This window comes from Eublepharis macularius, chromosome 12, assembly GCF_028583425.1.
Source record: "Eublepharis macularius isolate TG4126 chromosome 12, MPM_Emac_v1.0, whole genome shotgun sequence".
Classification (NCBI taxonomy): domain Eukaryota; kingdom Metazoa; phylum Chordata; class Lepidosauria; order Squamata; family Eublepharidae; genus Eublepharis; species Eublepharis macularius.
The window spans coordinates 62,858,246-62,875,573 of NC_072801.1; the positions used below are offsets into that span (position 1 = coordinate 62,858,246).

The window sequence follows — 17,328 nt, forward strand, 5'->3', positions numbered from 1 at the left end:
GTTGGTTAGACTTAAAGGTGCTACTGGACTTTTTACTATTTTGTTACTACAGACTAACACGGCTAACTCCTCTGCACATTTAGCAAGTAACTCTGGACCCAGGCGGGACCAGATGGACTACTGGTCTGATCCAGCAGAGCTCTTCTCATGTCCCTAGAGCTGTTATATTGGGGACCCAGATTCAGAACAGGCTACGGTCCTCCCCTTTCAGATGATCCATCAACACTGCAGTGGGAAAGGTCATTACCAAAAGTTATGCCGTCTGTTCAGCTATTAACGGCAAAGGATTCCCCGTCCCACACCAAACTGGGCAACCCACACTTGCCTCATGCGAAAGTCGCACCGAGTGTCGAAGCCACAAAAATGTGATGCCTCATCTGATCTACCTGATTAGAAGAGAAACTGAAATGGTCTAGCCTTTTTTTCATTTGGGGGGCACTGTGTCTACGCAATCTCCCTCCCTGCAGAAACCAAGCTGCTAATAACCCGTGCTTATAACCATCCCCGCTCCCCAAAAACCTATTGTGTTTTCAGTTTATTAGAAAAGAGGGCTTCCAAGGCTGAGCCCATTCCACTCACCTTGGTGAACAGACGCCACCACTGCCAGTGGCGCAGCTTGAGGTAGGCGGCGCAGTTGCGCTGCATGACCTTGAGAGCGCTCATCTGTTGCTGCTTTTTCATAAAAGCCCTGCAAGGGAGGCACAAGAGAGTAACCTGGATAGCTGTGGTCCGTGTCTGCAGCAGGCCACTTGGGCTGGGTGCACATGAACACAAGAAGCTTCCTTATATGGAATCAGACGGGTTCGTCAAGGGCAGTATTGGCAGCGGCTCTCCAGGGACTCGGGCAGAGGTCTTTCACTCCACCTACTTCCTGGTTCTTTTAACTGAAGATGATGGGGATTGAACCTGGGACCTTCTGCATGCCAAGGAGATGCTCCACAGTTGCCATGGCCTCTCCTCAATCTACGACTCCACAAACTCCTTGCCGTTCTTTATGTCAAGCAGGCAAAAAATGACGCAACATGTGCATAAAGGCAATGGGTATTTGATAAGTATAGCCTCTTCAGGCCACACACTTCAGAGAGGTGGTAAGTGGACAGGAAGGCAGGTGGAGGGAGCCCAAGCAGTGAGCCAGGTGGAGAACCAGGTCTCACCTACAGCCCCCCTTCCCCCCTCCCCCTTTATTGACAGCTGACCAAGTGCCAGTTTGGTTTTTCCACATGAGAGAGGTGTTGAGGGGCAGTGGAACAACACCATGGCTCCCCTCAAGGTCAAGCCTAGCAGTCACCAGGCCCAGTGGAGTGACTGAGGCACCTTATAAAGATCCACATACCAGCCAGATGATCAATGGCAGCCGGCCTTTTAAGAGCCAGGCGCCCACTGACAGAGAGCCCTTTGACAGCTGTTGGGAAGCTCCACCTTGGGATGTGTGGAAATTGCTCAGAAGGCACTGTTGGTCCCTCACAGGTCTGGCCAAGCCCACTTAGGGCTTCTGGGTAGAGGGAGGCCCTGGACACGCCCCAGGCCAGAGTGGGGCCTTTAAAATGCTTGAAAGAAGAGGCTGAGGAGGACCAACTAGCTCTGGCTCCCAGTTTAGAAGGGAGTAAAGCTATGGAAGAGGAGGTGGATTAGGGCAGTACCCAGTCCCTGGCTCTCTCTGTCTGACAACAAGGGAAGGCATTTCAGCTAAATTAAGTCCTGGTGCTTGATGGCTGGGGCCAGGATTTCTACAAGAGGCCATCGCACTTTCATAATGCACACCCATGTTCAGTCTCCAATTAAAAAGAAGACCTTGGAGGGGCCATTTGCCAGTCAAGGTTAACAACACTATGTATTTGGGGGGCCAGCGGCCTAGCACAGCAAAGGGCAGATTTGGGACAAAGCCTCACAAAAGTGGCAGACGAAGCGGTACATGTGCATCCGGGCTGTACCTGCTTCATGCAGCAGGCCAAGGCCCACCTGACCTAACTCAAATGTGCCTCCATGCAAAAGAATCCTTCCATGTAGAAGGGCTCCAGCCCAGCCCCTCCCTTCACCGTCCCAGTTTTCTACGTGCAAAGGATTTTTACATGGAAGAGGGACATTCAGCTATGCAAACCCTGGCCTGTGGCCTAAAGTGGTATGCCCCAGGCAGGGGCTCACCCCCTCCTTTTCTCTTTGTGAGAATGAGGCCTAACTTCTGGTCAGCTGTGCTTTAACTTACAAAGGCTTGGCCTCACAGCGCAGCCTCCTCCCATGTCAGCTCTTCCTGCTCTACACCTGTGAAAGCTCCCATCCTTTTTAGGGAGCCCTGAATGATCTGGCTACCCTAACCCACCCAAGCCGCTCTACAAGAGCTAGAGTCTTCAGCCATTCACCCCAGTGCTCACTTGCGAGCTAGGTATCCCCGGGCTGCAGCCTGGAAGGACACAATGATATCTGTAATCTTCAGGTCCCGTTCTTCTTCCAGGTGAGCCAGAACACCAGCCCGGAAGAAGATCTTGCTCTGGCCGATGCGGTAGAGGTTGGGGTCCAACTCTAGAGCCTTGATCTGTCAGGAAGAATCGAAGGAACAGGAGAAGGTGGCAGGGCATTAACGCCAAGATTCTCTCACTCTCAGGGACTAGACTCCTCCTAGCATCCTCCCTTTCCTCCATTTTGCTCAGTAATCCCCACCTACCATGCGCTCGCAGGCCTGTTTCCCATCCATGAAGCCCTTAGGGATGGCGTTGGGCGTGAGTATCTCATACCTGTCCGGAAAATTGAGAAATAAGAGGGTTAGACATGGCGTTTGAGACACGCGACTCTTAATTCATTGTTACGCCTCACCTTCAGATACCTCCCTTCCTCCAAGGAGCTCTGGGTAGTTATTCTACTGCCCCAATCACTAAAATGGGTCCGCCGTCTTCCGGTTTAATCCAAGTACCTCCAGCAGGATTTGTGGCCTACTGGGGGATTCACACTTGGGTCCAAAGCAACAAGCGAATCACTACAACATGCTGGCCCCTCAACAAGGAATGAACCCAAAGTTTAGACCAGAAGGGCCTACATAACAGATCCTAGATAGTGACCAGTTCCATCAGGCCACTGCCCTTTGAGAGGCTTGGAGCTAGATAACTGGGCATCAGGTACCTCTGTCGGAATTCCTGAAAGATGATGCGGTTGGGGAATCCCTGGCGGCAAATGCGAATTCCCTCCAGGACTCCATTGCAGCGCAGTTGATCCAGGACAAGGTGTGGTTCCAGTTTTCCAGCCTGGAAGAGAAGCACAGCCTGTGAGACAGCACTTCAGAAAGTAGACTATTGCCTCCGTGTGGGTATGTGGGCGTCCCACAATATGCCAAGACCCTCACTCTTCTGCTACTGAATTTGGGCTTCACAGGCCACTCCCTGACACATCCATGCCCTTCTTCCTCACACTCACTTCCAACCATGCTGCCTCAATACCAATGCCCTGCCTTACACGTATGTGCTACTGAGAGATTGCTTTCTCCCCTTTGGCACAAAGGATAGCACGGGCCTTGTTTGGACATGGAAGGCAGCTGATCCTGGCCTAGGGCGCCTTCTCATCCAGCCACACATGCATATATGCACATCTACAGGCCCAACAGTACCCGCCCCAAGTGGACAACGAACTCACTCTCTTCTCATGGTTTGGTATGATGCAGCGCACAAAGTTGGGGTTCGTGTTGCGCAGGGTTGACATGAGCTTGGAGAGGCTCTCCTTGTACAGCTGCCCCACCGTGCGGAACATTCCCTTCTTTGTCTTGTACGAGGCACCAAAGGCGAGGTCTCCCATACCGCTCACTTGGTCCAGACCCACAATTCGGTCCACTAGAATGCAAAGGGAAGGAGGAGAAAACCCAAACACGTTGAACCGCTCTTCTAGTATTTCCATGCTCTGACCCACCAGAACAGCTGCAGGTTCCCCCTTTCCAACTCCACCCCCACCTTTAATAACTACCACCTTTCATCCCACTGAACGCTCTTGAGGAAACATGCACAAAACTGTTATTTTTCAAACCTATTATGTTCGAGTGCACTTAAGTTATACAGTCAGAAGCAAGAAGACGGCCACCAAGGACAATCCCCACAACCTCAAGGTAAAGTCCTTCAGGTATCACAGCTAGCCCCTGTCCTCTCTCCATGGTGGTGGTGGAAAGTGCCATCAAGTCATAGTTACTTATGGTAACCCCCCCCCCTCACCTGCTGGGGTTTTCAGGGCAAAAGACTAACAGAGGTGATCTGCCATTACCTGACTCTGCAACCCTGGTTTTCTTTGGAGGCCTCCCCTCCAATTACTAACCAAGGCCACCTTTGCTTAGCTTCTGAGATCTGATGAGATCAAGCTTGCCCGGACTAACCAGGTCAGGGCCCTTCCTCCATAACCCACGTAAATTGTGACTGCAGGCACAGCCACAGGGGGAAAGGCTTTACAGAAGCAGGCTACAAGTATTACCTAGCAGTGAGTGGCTGATTTGATCTCATGTCACAGTAGGCCTTAGAAGGCATTGCAGACCTTGGGGCTGCCATTGGCTGAGCTGCTCTGATGTCACAGAGGGGCAGATGAGCCATTGGCCAAGCAGTTGAAAGCCAAGGTGAAAGAGATACCTTAGAAGTTCAATTCAAAAGTCAAAGAACAATTGCTTAGGATTGGATTGTAAGGGACCTACAGCCAATCCTGTAACTCAGTTCTAAAGCTGAAGGGAAGGGATACATTTTACCACCTCTGCCCCTCCATATGTGTGCTCCTACTTCTCTTTTCCTACACAATGAAGGTGAGAGAAAGAGAAAAGACATACTTTCCGCTGGACCCTGAGGAGCCACAGCATAGCTGTCAAAGAAATAGACCTTCTGTATGTTCTGGATTTCTAGAGACAGGAAAAGGGCAAGCAGGTGGGGAGAGGGACACGAGAAATTTCACAAGGCCATCCGTGGTGGGACAGGAGAGATGAATCAGGAGAGAAAAAGAGAAACAGCGAACAGCAAAGAGGTTAGTAATATTTGCGACAGAGAGATCACAAACAGCCTTAAAAAGTATGTTAAGAAGAGTTAATGAAAGTATTAAAGATATTAAAAGTCTGAGACTCTAGATGGGCAACCTTTTCCATCTCCTGATTTAGCCTTCACCACCACCCTACCGTCTTTCCACAGTTCTGCTGTGAACTTGTCTGCGCTCTGGTGGAGGAGGGTGGCCACGTTGTCGTTCAAAGGATCCATGTTCTTCATGAGCCATTCATCCGCTTTGTAATCAACCTTTCCAAGGAAAAGTGGAAAATGGAGACAAGAGAAATCAAGAGCAGAAGCACAGTGTAGATATCACACATTTTCAGGATCTTCTGGCTGCTAGGGACGCGAAGCAAAGTGAATTCTTTTCCATCCAGCAACAAGGACCACTGAAGGTGAACCTCCCTTGAGCGTATATTTCTGTGTCTAAGATTGATTCTCAGTCTGAATGCATCAGTTTCGAGGCAAGGGCATAGTCTGAAGGTACAAAAGACACCACTTTTGCTGAAACTAAGTAGATCTGGTCATTGGGAATGAATCTGTGGACACAACGGATTGGATCCAGCAAACCTGTTTGCTCACCCTTGGCTAATTCTCCTCCTTGCTACAGCATCCATCCCACACAGCTTTGGTACACACAAATCTTTGGATCACCAGCATAGCTGTTTTGGGTGGCCAAAAGGGGCCCTCCCTTCCTTATTTCACCAGCAGAAAAGCTGGCTGAATCTGTTCTTCTACCTGCTGCCTTGAGTTCCGGAGAAGAAAAGGAAGAATACGAACATAACCACGACTATGTAGCATGCAACGGGCGCCACTTACCCTGCCAGCGTAATGAATGATGCAGAAGTCAGCTCTGTCTCGCAGCTGCCGGGGCTTCTGGAACTTGGGGTGGGATCCCTGTTCCTGAGTCACTTTCTCCACAAAGCTCTTGTCAGTGGCTTTGGGGAACCAGCATTCCTCATCCAACAGAGCTAGCACCCCTGGGGGGTTTGCCTGGGGCAAAGCACACAGAGCCCAAATTGTTAGCAAGGATTCCTAAGCAGAAGCCTCAGTTTTGCCATTGGGATGGGACAGGGGGAGAGAGTTGAGTGCACACCAATCAGAAGACATTATACAAAAATTAGAAGCAGCCAGTTCCTCCAATCAAAAGCAGGATCCTCTGCTCAACAAAGGATGCTTCCACATGGTGAAAATGAAGAGGCTTTCACAGCAACTACAGTCTTTACATGATGGTTTTCCCCTGCACTTTCTTTGCCCTACCTCCTCCAGCTACTATTCTCTCCACCCCACCAAAGGGCTTTTGGTGGTTTAAGGAATTGTAATTGACATAGAAATATATCAATTACAGGTCTTTTTCAAAGGCCCACGAAAACCCTCCATAGTGCAGGTAGAAAACAGTCTACTTCCGCTATCACCAGTGCGATACCCAAGGATGCCTATTAATGTGTTCTCTGGCCCCCACTTCCTTCTTCCCCAAAACAAAGAGCCCGTCTTGGCTTTCCTCTACTTCACCGCAACAGGAGGAGCTGCCAAACAGCCCAGGAAAACTTTGGAAAGAGCAGTCTCCATCACAGGAGCCCTCCAACATATTGGCTAGGAACCTTCCACCGTTTCGCAACTGATCACACCCACTCTCCACAACTGTTTTGTTCTCAAAATTCCAGAAGTGCTCCCTTGTTCAGCAAGCTTGGAGATCCACGATCTGCTTTCTGATAGGCAAAACAGAAGCCTCCTCCCCCGTCCCCCAGTCACAGGACCCCCAAATTTCCTCCCTTCACTCACCGGCCTCTCAATGAGGTCGATGCAAGGTTGAAGGTCCAGGCCGAAGTCGATGAAGTTCCACTCGATGCCTTCTCGCTGGTATTCTTCCTGCTCCAGCACAAACATCGTATGATTGAACAGCTGCTGGAGTTTTTCATTGGTGTAGTTGATGCAAAGCTGTTCAAAGGAATTCAGCTGCGGGGGGACAAAGAGAAAGAGGAAGAATCATCAGTCAAAGGAAACACAAGGTAAAAACTCGTGCTGTACAGGCCACTGGACTCTGATGGGCTTCCACAACCCTGTCCCCCCATGAGTCATAAAGGGGGAGTGGGACTGTATAAACCACCCCCAGCCTCCACAATGTGGGCATAGAGCCTACATGTGCAAGCAAACTGCCCCTGTGATTGGGAACACTGGAAAAGCAGCACTTCTTATCACAGAACATAAAGGATGGACAACCACCTTTGGTTCTGTGCCCACACGGTAGCAAGTGCACCCCGGTGGGCTGGCATGCTCAATTGTGGGCAAGAGTGGTTTTGGCAATATTCAGACATGTTTCCCCCCTCTACATGCATCACCTGTACCCACACACATCATGTCTACCGGCAGTCATGCATCCAGAGCAGTCAGATAATGCTCCGTGTGCCTTTTCTCCTGGAAGCTCAAGAGGTGACTGCAACAGGAATGGCTCTTCCTGGCGGCACCACATTTGAGGAAACCTTTCCCTAAAGAGGCCTGCTGAGCTGTGAAAACTTTTCTGTTTCAACTGATTGCTATTGTAGTTCCTCATGCTTTAAATGCAGACCTGTTATCTTACCAGTTATATTTGGATTGTTGGGAATTATCTTAGGTGCCAGAGCATAGATTTGAAAAAATAATGATAGGAATCCTCCTATCCAGAAGGGTTCTCTTGATGCTGAAACTAAGAATGGTCTAGTTTGATTTTGGGAAGGGTTTATCTAAGTCCACACTGGCCAGTCAGCTATTCACAAGAAACTCACAAGCAAGGCTTGAAGGGAACACCACAACTATGTCAAAAGCTATCTTTAACACAGGGGAACAGAGAAGTCAGAAGGTACCAGCACAGAAATAAAACTACCATGAGGATTTTGTTTCTGACAGAGTTTGTGCCTTTGACAAGTTCTTAAGGGGGAAGAAAACCATGACATAGTCATTCAGGTTTAGATAGAAGAGTAGCACCTGTTGAATTTCTGTCCTGTTTTGTACCTGTCGAAGTCACAGAATGGGTATATCACTGTTCTTCAGAGGAAGGTGCAAATGTTGACAGGTTAGGCAAGGAAGAATTTGAGGAAGGAATGATTGGGGGGAAAGGACGAGAGGGAGAAAGTCACGATGTGTGGATAGATACGAAGGCTTCATGTGGACAAAAGGATGAGGAAATGGTTGTAAACAAACTGCCCACATGCTGGTCCCCTTCCCCTCTCACCTGGAATATTTCAAAACCTGCGATGTCCAGAATACCAATGAAGGATGCCCCTTGGCGCTTGGTACGGTCCAGCGCACGGTTGATCCGATGCACCAGCCAGCGGAAGAGCCGCTCATAGGTGGCTTTTGCTAGAGCTTCAACAGCAAAGTCGGCCTGGGGAAGAGATAGAGAGGTCAGAAGAGAGAGAGAAGTCACCTTGCGTGCTTAGGCTCCCCTGTCCCCACCCCATCTCAGCAAATCACCCTTCTTGCATCAATGTATCCTTCACAAGCACCCATTTTCCTCTCACCCAGCTTCCAGCTTCCACTCACCTGCTCCTTCGTCTGAGCCTTCTGCACATAGTCTCTCCCGACCTTGATGCGTGGGGTGAGGATGGCACGGGAGAACTCTGTGACGTTCATGCCTAGAAGGTGGCAGAGCTTCTGGGCAGCTGGAAGGGACAAAAGACATGTTGGCAACAGCCCTCTCAAAGCCCATTCCATGATGGCTCAGGATTGCTGAGCCCCGCCCCTCCCCAAATCTGGTCAACCTTGGAAGAAAACAATCTTCTGGTAGACTGGGAAATAGCATAAGTACAAGTGTTACAGAACAGAGGGTGGCTTGCAGGTAGCCTCTACCTCTTTCTTGCAACAATGCCAAATCAGGCATGACAAAAGCTGCCATTTTGATGCCACTTGAGAGCAGTAAAGACCCACATATTTTGGTTGAATTGTCTCCTGCAATTCAGCATTCTTATGAGATATGGTGAAACAGTTCCATTTCAGATATTGCCGGCTTGCTACTTTTTTAAAGCAAGTTTGTAAGCCCATGAGATTTCAATCTTGTTAGAATATTGTGAGGTTTTTTTCATCTCACTCATGTAGATTTTGTTTGTTCGTTAGCTTCCATTTTAAAATATGCTGCTTTGTAAATCTTGAAGTCAAAATTCAAGAAAAACTGATGACATCCGCCAGGCATTTGGTGGGGGCTAGGCTGTCCTCTTGCCGGCCATACCACTGAAGACCGTCCACCACCCATGCAGGAGCTCATAAGTGTGACGCAGGGCATGATGCAAGAGCCAAGCCCTGCGCCTAAAATGCCGTATTTTAATATTTATATCTGCCAATTTTAATTGTATATGGAAGAATGTTTTTATAATGTTTTTATTGCTTTTAATCTTTATGTAAAAATCGTATGTTGTTACACCGCCCTGAGCCTGCCTGACGGGGAGGGCGGTCTAGAAGTGCAATAAAATAAATAAATAAATAAATAAATAAATAAATAAATAAATAAATAAATAAATCAGCCAAATATGGTGGAAATGCATTTGAAAATGAACAGGGCCTTATCCATGCAAACATATTCACAAAAATCAATTTACATTTTCCAAGGCCAAGCCCCAGCCCTGAAGGAGGAATAGCAAATAAGCCATGCCGGTTTCCCAAAAGATGCCTGCCCCCCTCCCCCACCCCGAGCTCCCTCCTACCTGTGTTATCAGGCATGGAGGCCTGGTCTGTGTTTCTCTCCTTCCGGAAAGAAATGTTCCCAAACTGCAGCACAGCTGAGACCATCCGCAACATACCTGGGAGCAGGACAACAAGAGACACGTTTCTCCCTTGTCCCTTCCTTCTTCAGTCTTTTGGAAAGACATCTTTCCACCTGTCCCCACCAAAAACTACTCTTTGCAAATTTAAACATTCAAGACTATCTGTTTTTTTTAAAAAAAAGTTTAGGCAGCAAGTTTAAGACAACCTAAAGAACTAACTAAAATATTACACCACATTAACTTTTGGCACTCACTGCAATAGGCTATTGTGATGGCCACTGGTACAAACAGGGGTAATAACAGTTAGCATTTATATGGGGCTTCCTGTGTTCACGACACTCCACATATGTTATCTTTTCTGGAATCTTTACAAACAAATATATATGGTAGGTACGTATTCTGCTCAGACTAGCTTTCCCAGGCCACCTATAGTGCAGTCTTGAACAGAATTACAGCTTTCTAAATCCACTGAAGTCAATAGGTGCAACCAGGGCTTTTTTTCAGCGGGAACGTGGTGGAACAGAGTTCTGGCACTGCTTAAAAATGGTCACATGGCCGGTGGCCCCACCCCTGATCTCCAGATATTGGGGAGTTTAGATTGCCCTCTGTGCCACCAAGTGGTACGGAGGGCAATCTAAACTCCCCTCTGTCTGGAGATCAGGGGCAGGGCCACCGGCCATGTGACCATTTTCACCGAGGGCAATTTAAACTTTAAAAAACTCCCCCCTTGTTCCAGCTGACCCAAAGTAACATCATTGTGCAGTCTTGAGTTCCACTACTGAGTTCCACCACCTCTTTTCCCAGAAAAAAAGCCCTGGGTGCAACTGAAGTCAAAGGTGCAACTCTGCTTAGAGTTGTGCTGTTAGTGAGCTTGGGGCAGAGGCGAGGTTCAACTCAGAGAACTCCTGATGCGTATCTCAGTCTCTCAACCATTACGCTACACAAACATAAACCAAAATGTTTTATAAAAAACCCCTCTGATTATGTAAATATGGGAGGACAGGATAGGATTACTGGTGGCTGCTAGCTTGGGCAGCCAAAACTGCAGGCCTCATGTTCAAATATAGAACATCTCCGCACACCTGATGCTAAATAGGGGCATGAAGTCATCATCTAGGCCCTGCTTACAAACATCTTAGAGGCTCTGGCTCATCCTAGATGGCCAACGGTATGCTGAATTAGATCACTGAGTCGAACCCTGTATGGCAGTTCTCATGCGTTGCCTCTCTTTGCCCCTCACCCGTGCATTCACATGAGAAGGACTCACAATGTATCTCCTCGTGGGAAAAACCCATGATGCGCATCGACTCCATGGTCTCCTGAAAGATCTCTTTGTCCTGCTGCCCTGGTATGGGCAGGTACCCATTGGATAGGAAGCGGTACTGGTTGAATGGCTCCAGCAGCAACTCCGCTGTAGGTTACAGGAGGAGGAGAAAGAAGAAGAAGAGACTCTTAGGCCAAATCTCCATGTCTGCAGATCAGGCCCAAAGCCCTTTCCTCACTTCACGGTTGCCGCCCCTGAGCTCCACTTCTTTCCCATATATTCTCATCATGTCTTGCCCAGTCTGTCCATTTTCAGACAGTTTTATGTCGCAAGGCTGAAATGCCAGAGAGCTGCCATGAGTTCCAGTTCACTCTTCTGAGGTGCTCCTTAGGCCCACCCACCCTCCCATCAGATCTATGACTTACTCTTAAGGACCAAGAAGTCCCAACTTTAGGAAGACATGGCCTAATAGTGAGAAGAAAGGAAGCCAAGTCATGAACTGCCTGAGTAATATGAAAAAATGATTTACCTTTCATGTGCTCACCAGCGCCCACTAAAAGCTGATAAAAGATGTGGAAGGTTCGCTCATCCTTGGCTTGACGGATAGCTCGGGATTTCTCCAACAGATCTGGGCCACTCAGGGTTAAGGCTGAGAAACTAAAAGGTATCTGGATACCAACCTGCCTCTTTCCCTCCACAAAATCACCACTAAAACCAAAAGCAATTCCTGCACCCTCCACCCTGCTATAGCTGACCAGGAGTCCCAGCTTCAGCCCTGCCCCCTGCTCCAGCCCATCAGGAGTTCCCGTTCCAGTCCCGCCTCCTGCTTTAGCTCATTGGGAGTCCTGACTCTAGCCCTGCCCCCTGCTCCCTGCTCTAGCCCATCAGGAATCCTGGCTGTAGCCCTGCCCCCTGCTCTAGGACATCAGGAGTCCCAGATCCCAGAATCCCTCGTGTTTCTCAACTCAGTCTCTATCATTTGCCCATACAACACAGGAGTCCTATTTCCCAATCTCTCTGCTTCTTCACACAGAATTCTACTCTCACACAAGTAGGATACATGTCTCTATATTGGCTCCAACAATGTAGCCAGCTACATCAAAATTGATGCGTATAAATTTACCCTAAAGAGAGGGAGAAAAGAGGGGGAAAGTGGAGATCAGGGAAGGCGAGTGGTACACAAAAGGGAATTGATTTCATTTATAAATAGAGATCCCTACCAAATATGTACATCACATCCAGAGTAGAATGTTTTCTGTAGCTTTATTTATTCATTTTCTTTAAAAGTGTCTTGACTTTAAGATAAGAAATCTCTCAATATTGCATTCATAGACATCCCACTTTGGTGCAGAGTCAAGACATGGGCTTATCTCTCCAGATCAACTAATGATGGCTCTAGAACTGGTGAGTCCTTAACCAGGAGAAGAAGAAATCTGAGTTTACAGAAATGGGAAAGATTAGCAGAAACTTATTTCTCCTTTCAACAAGGAGGAAAAGAAACACTCGCTCCCCAACACATACACTTGGTCTTTTTAAGGAGGAGGAGCTATAAACTGTCATCTCTCAACAAAAAGTAGGGGGAATTTGAAAATGCACCTTCCACAAGGAGAGGAAGAAAACTGGTTTCTCTGACAAAGGTTTTTCAAGGAGGCAGGAGAATTGTTGACCTGGCTCTACCAACATGAGGGAGTTTGAAACTGGCAATGTGAGCATCCAGCCCTTCCCCAAGGGTTAAGGGTGGGTTTGGGAAATTAAGAGATGAATGAAAGGATGCTTATCCCTTAATGGAGTCACAGTCAGTACAACAGACAAATAGATTTGCAGGAACAAAAAAGAGGAACAGAGGAAAGATAAAATCGAAACCAATTATATATACTTGGGGATAGGTGGAGACTGGAAGTAAAAGGCAACAGTCGCTATAGAGGATGTGTGGGCTTGCTTTTTTGCTCTTCAGTTTTCCTCACAGGGCATTTGGTTTTAACACAGCTCCTTTTCTAGCTAGGGGCGGGGAGGGAGGGAAATTTATTCTTCCTTCCCAGGAAGTAAAGGATCTAAAAAGTACATACTTTTCTACCTGCAAGAGCTAAACAAACCCTTCAGCAATTACAGTATTGAAAGAAAAAAACCCAGGTTTAATAGTTGAATGGATCTTTGACATCAATGCAAATCGCTCACCAAGGGAGGTGAGAATCTCTATTCTAACCACTGTAAACTTGAGAAAGACCAAAAGGGCCAGCACAGGAGACAGAAATGGCAGTTCTCTCTCTCATACACACAATGCACCCCCCTACTCAGGCCCCAATATCACCACCTTGAACGAGGTGCTTCCTATTGCATATCCTTTTTGCTGGTTACTGCCGTTCAATGGAGCAATGTGTGAAACATCATTAGACTTAAATGAGGAACACACACCTTAAGGAACACTTAAAAGAGATGCACTGAGGTAGCCAAGGATCTCTGGAGTGGCACATTCCAGACTCCTTTCCCACAGGTAAAGTACCCACTTAGGTATGTGTGTCTAACTATTTGCTGAAATAAATGCTGCTAGTCTTCAAGGTGCTGCTGGACTTGGATTAGATGCCTGTAGTGTTTTAGATCTGCAACAACATCAGTGCTCCTCTAATTCAAGGCCAACATCAATGCCAGTTTGGGGTAGTGGTTAAGAGTGGCAGGACTCTAATCTGGAGAGCCAGGTTTGATTCCCCACTCCTCCACATGAAGCCTTGGTGACCTTGGGTCAGTCACAGCTTCTCAGAGCTCTCTCAGACCCACAGGGTGATTGTCATGAGGATAATAGTAACACACTTTGTAAACCACTCTGAGTGTGGCATTAAGTTGTCCTGAAGGGTGGTACATAAATCGAATGTGATTGTTGTTATTATTATTATTATTCCAGAAAGTTTCTTTTCTTTTAAATACAGAAAGACTTACAAATCGTGAGGAGTTGTCGTTTTTGACGGTTTTTGCATTGCCAAATGCTTCCAAGATCGGGTTGGCTTGTAGCAGTTGCCGTTCCAGTTCACCCTAGAGGGAAGGGAAGTGGGAGAAAAGGGTGATGCATACTCAGGTATCTTCTTCAGAGAAGAAACTGCAATCGTGGCAGAACTCCAAGCCTAGCAAAGGGCATCACAGGGAACTGGGGAGGGAGGAGCACTAGTTATGGGGCAGAGGAAACACTCCCAGAAATTCTGGTCCTCGCAGAGGGAAGGTTTTGGTGAAGGAGTGCTTCTTTGGGAGGTGTGGGAGGAGCTCTGTGCTATCCTAGTCCCCAGAAGGAGACACCATTTAGACACAGAAACACAAACACATAATGCGAGAAAACAACCCTGCCCCCTCCAAGACCCTAAAAAGCACAACAAAAAACTACTCACGTAGGAAGCAGGGTTGGAGGTCTATGGAGGGCGGGGTGGGGATGACATCACGCAACATAAAATGAGGGGGGGGGCGCCAAGGAGCAAGAACAAAGAAACAAACAAAACAAAAACAAAAACACCAAAGGGTTAAAATCACATCACAAACAAAGGGAACGATGCAGTGACATGAACTGAGAACCAATAACGGGGTGATGGTGAGAAGGTGGACGGGGGGATGGGCTCCCATTCCCAGCTGCCTCAACCTGGTAGATTCTTGTTCCTTTCTCAGAAAGCCCCTGAGTCCTGCCTCTGATGAGGGAAGAGTGCCATCATTGAAAAACAAAAACGAGAATCCACAAAAATGTTAAAAGACCAACAATGAAAGCACTTCAAAGCAAGAACTGCAGCCAAATAAAAAAGGAGGCAGGGCCGGGAGCAGCAGCCAGTGAGTGATCAGCAACCAGCATGTGGAGGTGGGGAGGGGGGTGCGTGAGTGGGGGGGGGCTGCATCTCAGCAGCATGCAAGGTGCTCTCTTGCCTGTTGCTTGGCTTCGTTCGGGCACTCCGGCTGGGGTGGCAAAACAACAGAGGGGGAGATTAATACCAGCCCTCCCTTCTGGCTCCTCCCCACGTCCTCCCCAGCCAAGAATAAGTGTTGGACAGGACTTTCTGCTCCAACCCCACAAAGTGAGGCCACTTACTCACCTGCACCCCACACAATTCACATTGCTTCTGTGCCACAACCACAACACACACACACACGTACAAAAACACACTTCCTTTCAGGGGGTAAGGCCCGCATCCCAAGGACAAATCGTTTTACCTGAGCAAACCCAAAAGCTCTCTTTAAAAAGGTGGCGAGGATGGGCGTTTGCCAGCGGGCCAGACTGGCAAAGGACCCACTCCCTCAACAGTGCCTTTCTTCTGCCAGAGTACCCAAAATATCAGAAGAGAATTCTAAGTTTGCATGCCCCCACCTCAGGCTGAGCACTGAATCCATGCATCGCTGGATATGGAGCTCTCGTGGCGTCTCACTGCAGTCACTTGCAATTGGATTGGCTTGTATGGAGGCTATGATGATGGCTATCATGCCAGTAGTGAAATATCCAGAGCAGGAATCGGTTGATTTTTGTCTGTGTAACTCTTTTTAAAAGACACACGCGCCTGCTGTGTCCATAAGGCCTCCAAAAGATTGACCTTGACCTGATAAGCAAACTCCCAGGTTCCCACCTTATTTCCATTGGGGGAGGGAAGGATCTCAGTGAACAGGTGGGAAGGATCTCTGGCCAAGACCCCAGAGAGTCACTGCTGGCCAAGGCAGGCAATACTAGGTTAAAAAGAAGTATTGGTCTGACTCCATACAAGTATTTCTCTTGATGACCATGGAAGACAAGACCACCGCCATACTTCCACTAGACCAGAAATATCCTTCAAATGGGGCATTCAGGCAGTCACCAAACATGAGAAGCGCTGAGGGAAGAGTTATTAGAACGCAAGCAACTTGCCACCCCCCCCCCCTACAGTTGGCAAATGCCCAGTGCTTCAAAAGGAAAACAACAACACCAACAACGTCTCATGTCAAGGTCCCTCCCAAATTCTGTGGGCTAGAGCAAATCCCCACCACCACCACCGTGTTAGAACAGCAGGGGTGGCCGTGGATTGATTCTCATTGTGCATCTTCTGCAAGAGGCAAAGTGGGCTTAGGATGGGCCTTTCATCTGAAGGCCCACAAGGGTGCAAAGGTCAGAACTGGCATGACTGGAAGGAAGGCAGACAGACACAAAGATACCGGGAGGTGGGCGAGGAAACAACAGTACGAGCAGCAGCACAGAGGTTGAGAGGAGCAACTTGGATACAAGCTTTGGCTCATTTCCTTTTTTAAAAAAAAAAGGCACGGAGGATAAAATACAACTCTGGGGCTCAGACCAGCCTGGACTCCATGACTTTTAAATGTGGCATTTATCCTTCCGGATTCCAAATGGGCATGGAGCAAGTGAGAATATTGACTGAGGAGGGAAAGGCCTCTCCACAGGTCATTTAGAATCAATTACTCACTCAAAGGGCTCCAAGACTGACGCCCTCACATTCCTAGCAGCACCTCAGGCTAGCTTTGGGTTGAGCCAGGGCTGCTGAGAGGCGGCGGCTGCACAGTCCAGGTGAGGCAGGTACTTCCACCTCACGGCCACCAGGTGGGCAAGAGCATAAGTGAGAGTCACCCTAAACCGCTATGCTCTAACTCAGGAATGCAAACAACGGTGGGCAGGGGAAACTCAGGCTATATTGCTCACAAGGGAGGGGAGTCTCTGTCAGAGGTCAGTGATGCACAGGGGAGAGGTAGGTGTGGTGGGAAGAGGCTACTCACCGGCACATTGTGGTCCTTACGGGCTTTGTGAGATGAAGCCACATGCGCCAAGTACTGGATCACTTTTTTAGTGTTTTCGGTCTTGCCAGCGCCAGATTCCCCCCTGCCAACAAGATCAGACACTGAGAGTGAGAGAACAGCCTGAATGGCGCATACACAGGCCCTCTCTCAGACCCGCTTTAAGCTGCATAGGCTCCTGGAAGAAGTCTCGCCTCCCGCCTTCCTTCTTTCTCTGCCTGGGTCTGCATTTCATACCAACCGAGTTGCTGTTTCATAGCAGCTAAGAGCGAGCCATGAACTGAGAAGACCACCGTTCAAATCCCATAGCTCAGCCATGAACTTCTGAGATGGGAATAATATTACCAGGTTTGCAAGGATTACTGAGATAACAGCTGCTTTCACAGATGGTTATCTATGTAATCCTCATTGCTGTTGTAAATAGTGTGCCCACACAGCAGTTTTCCTGGCATCTTCCTCACCTCAGCTCCCCCAAGGACATCATTTGCACCCCCTACCAGAGGGCTTTTTTAAAAAATTAGGAATTGCTAGATTACTATAGCATGATAACACTCTAACATTCTATTACAATAATCCCACAATGTGACATGCTGCTCGCACCTTTCCACATGCA

At 48.2% G+C, this 17,328-nt stretch overlaps 1 protein-coding gene across 2 annotated transcripts in view; it reads right to left on the reverse strand.

The window, feature by feature from the left end:
• The window catches only part of LOC129340225 (myosin-10-like), a 61,584-nt gene that overhangs the window by 26,519 nt on the left and 17,737 nt on the right, over positions 1-17,328 (reverse strand). Inside the window, exons 5-22 of one of the 2 annotated variants that reach the window (XM_054994881.1) lie at positions 16,698-16,800; positions 14,354-14,374; positions 13,914-14,006; positions 12,043-12,106; positions 11,512-11,610; positions 10,986-11,129; positions 9,659-9,754; positions 8,505-8,623; positions 8,194-8,346; positions 6,768-6,941; positions 5,805-5,978; positions 5,120-5,234; positions 4,793-4,849; positions 3,619-3,812; positions 3,112-3,233; positions 2,660-2,729; positions 2,370-2,530; positions 580-688 (exon numbers count right to left, since the gene is read on the reverse strand). In XM_054994881.1, coding sequence (XP_054850856.1) covers positions 580-688; positions 2,370-2,530; positions 2,660-2,729; positions 3,112-3,233; positions 3,619-3,812; positions 4,793-4,849; positions 5,120-5,234; positions 5,805-5,978; positions 6,768-6,941; positions 8,194-8,346; positions 8,505-8,623; positions 9,659-9,754; positions 10,986-11,129; positions 11,512-11,610; positions 12,043-12,106; positions 13,914-14,006; positions 14,354-14,374; positions 16,698-16,800 — 2,068 coding nt within the window. The remainder of the gene's footprint in view (positions 1-579; positions 689-2,369; positions 2,531-2,659; positions 2,730-3,111; positions 3,234-3,618; positions 3,813-4,792; positions 4,850-5,119; positions 5,235-5,804; positions 5,979-6,767; positions 6,942-8,193; positions 8,347-8,504; positions 8,624-9,658; positions 9,755-10,985; positions 11,130-11,511; positions 11,611-12,042; positions 12,107-13,913; positions 14,007-14,353; positions 14,375-16,697; positions 16,801-17,328) is intronic. The other variant, XM_054994882.1, reaches the window with a different exon arrangement.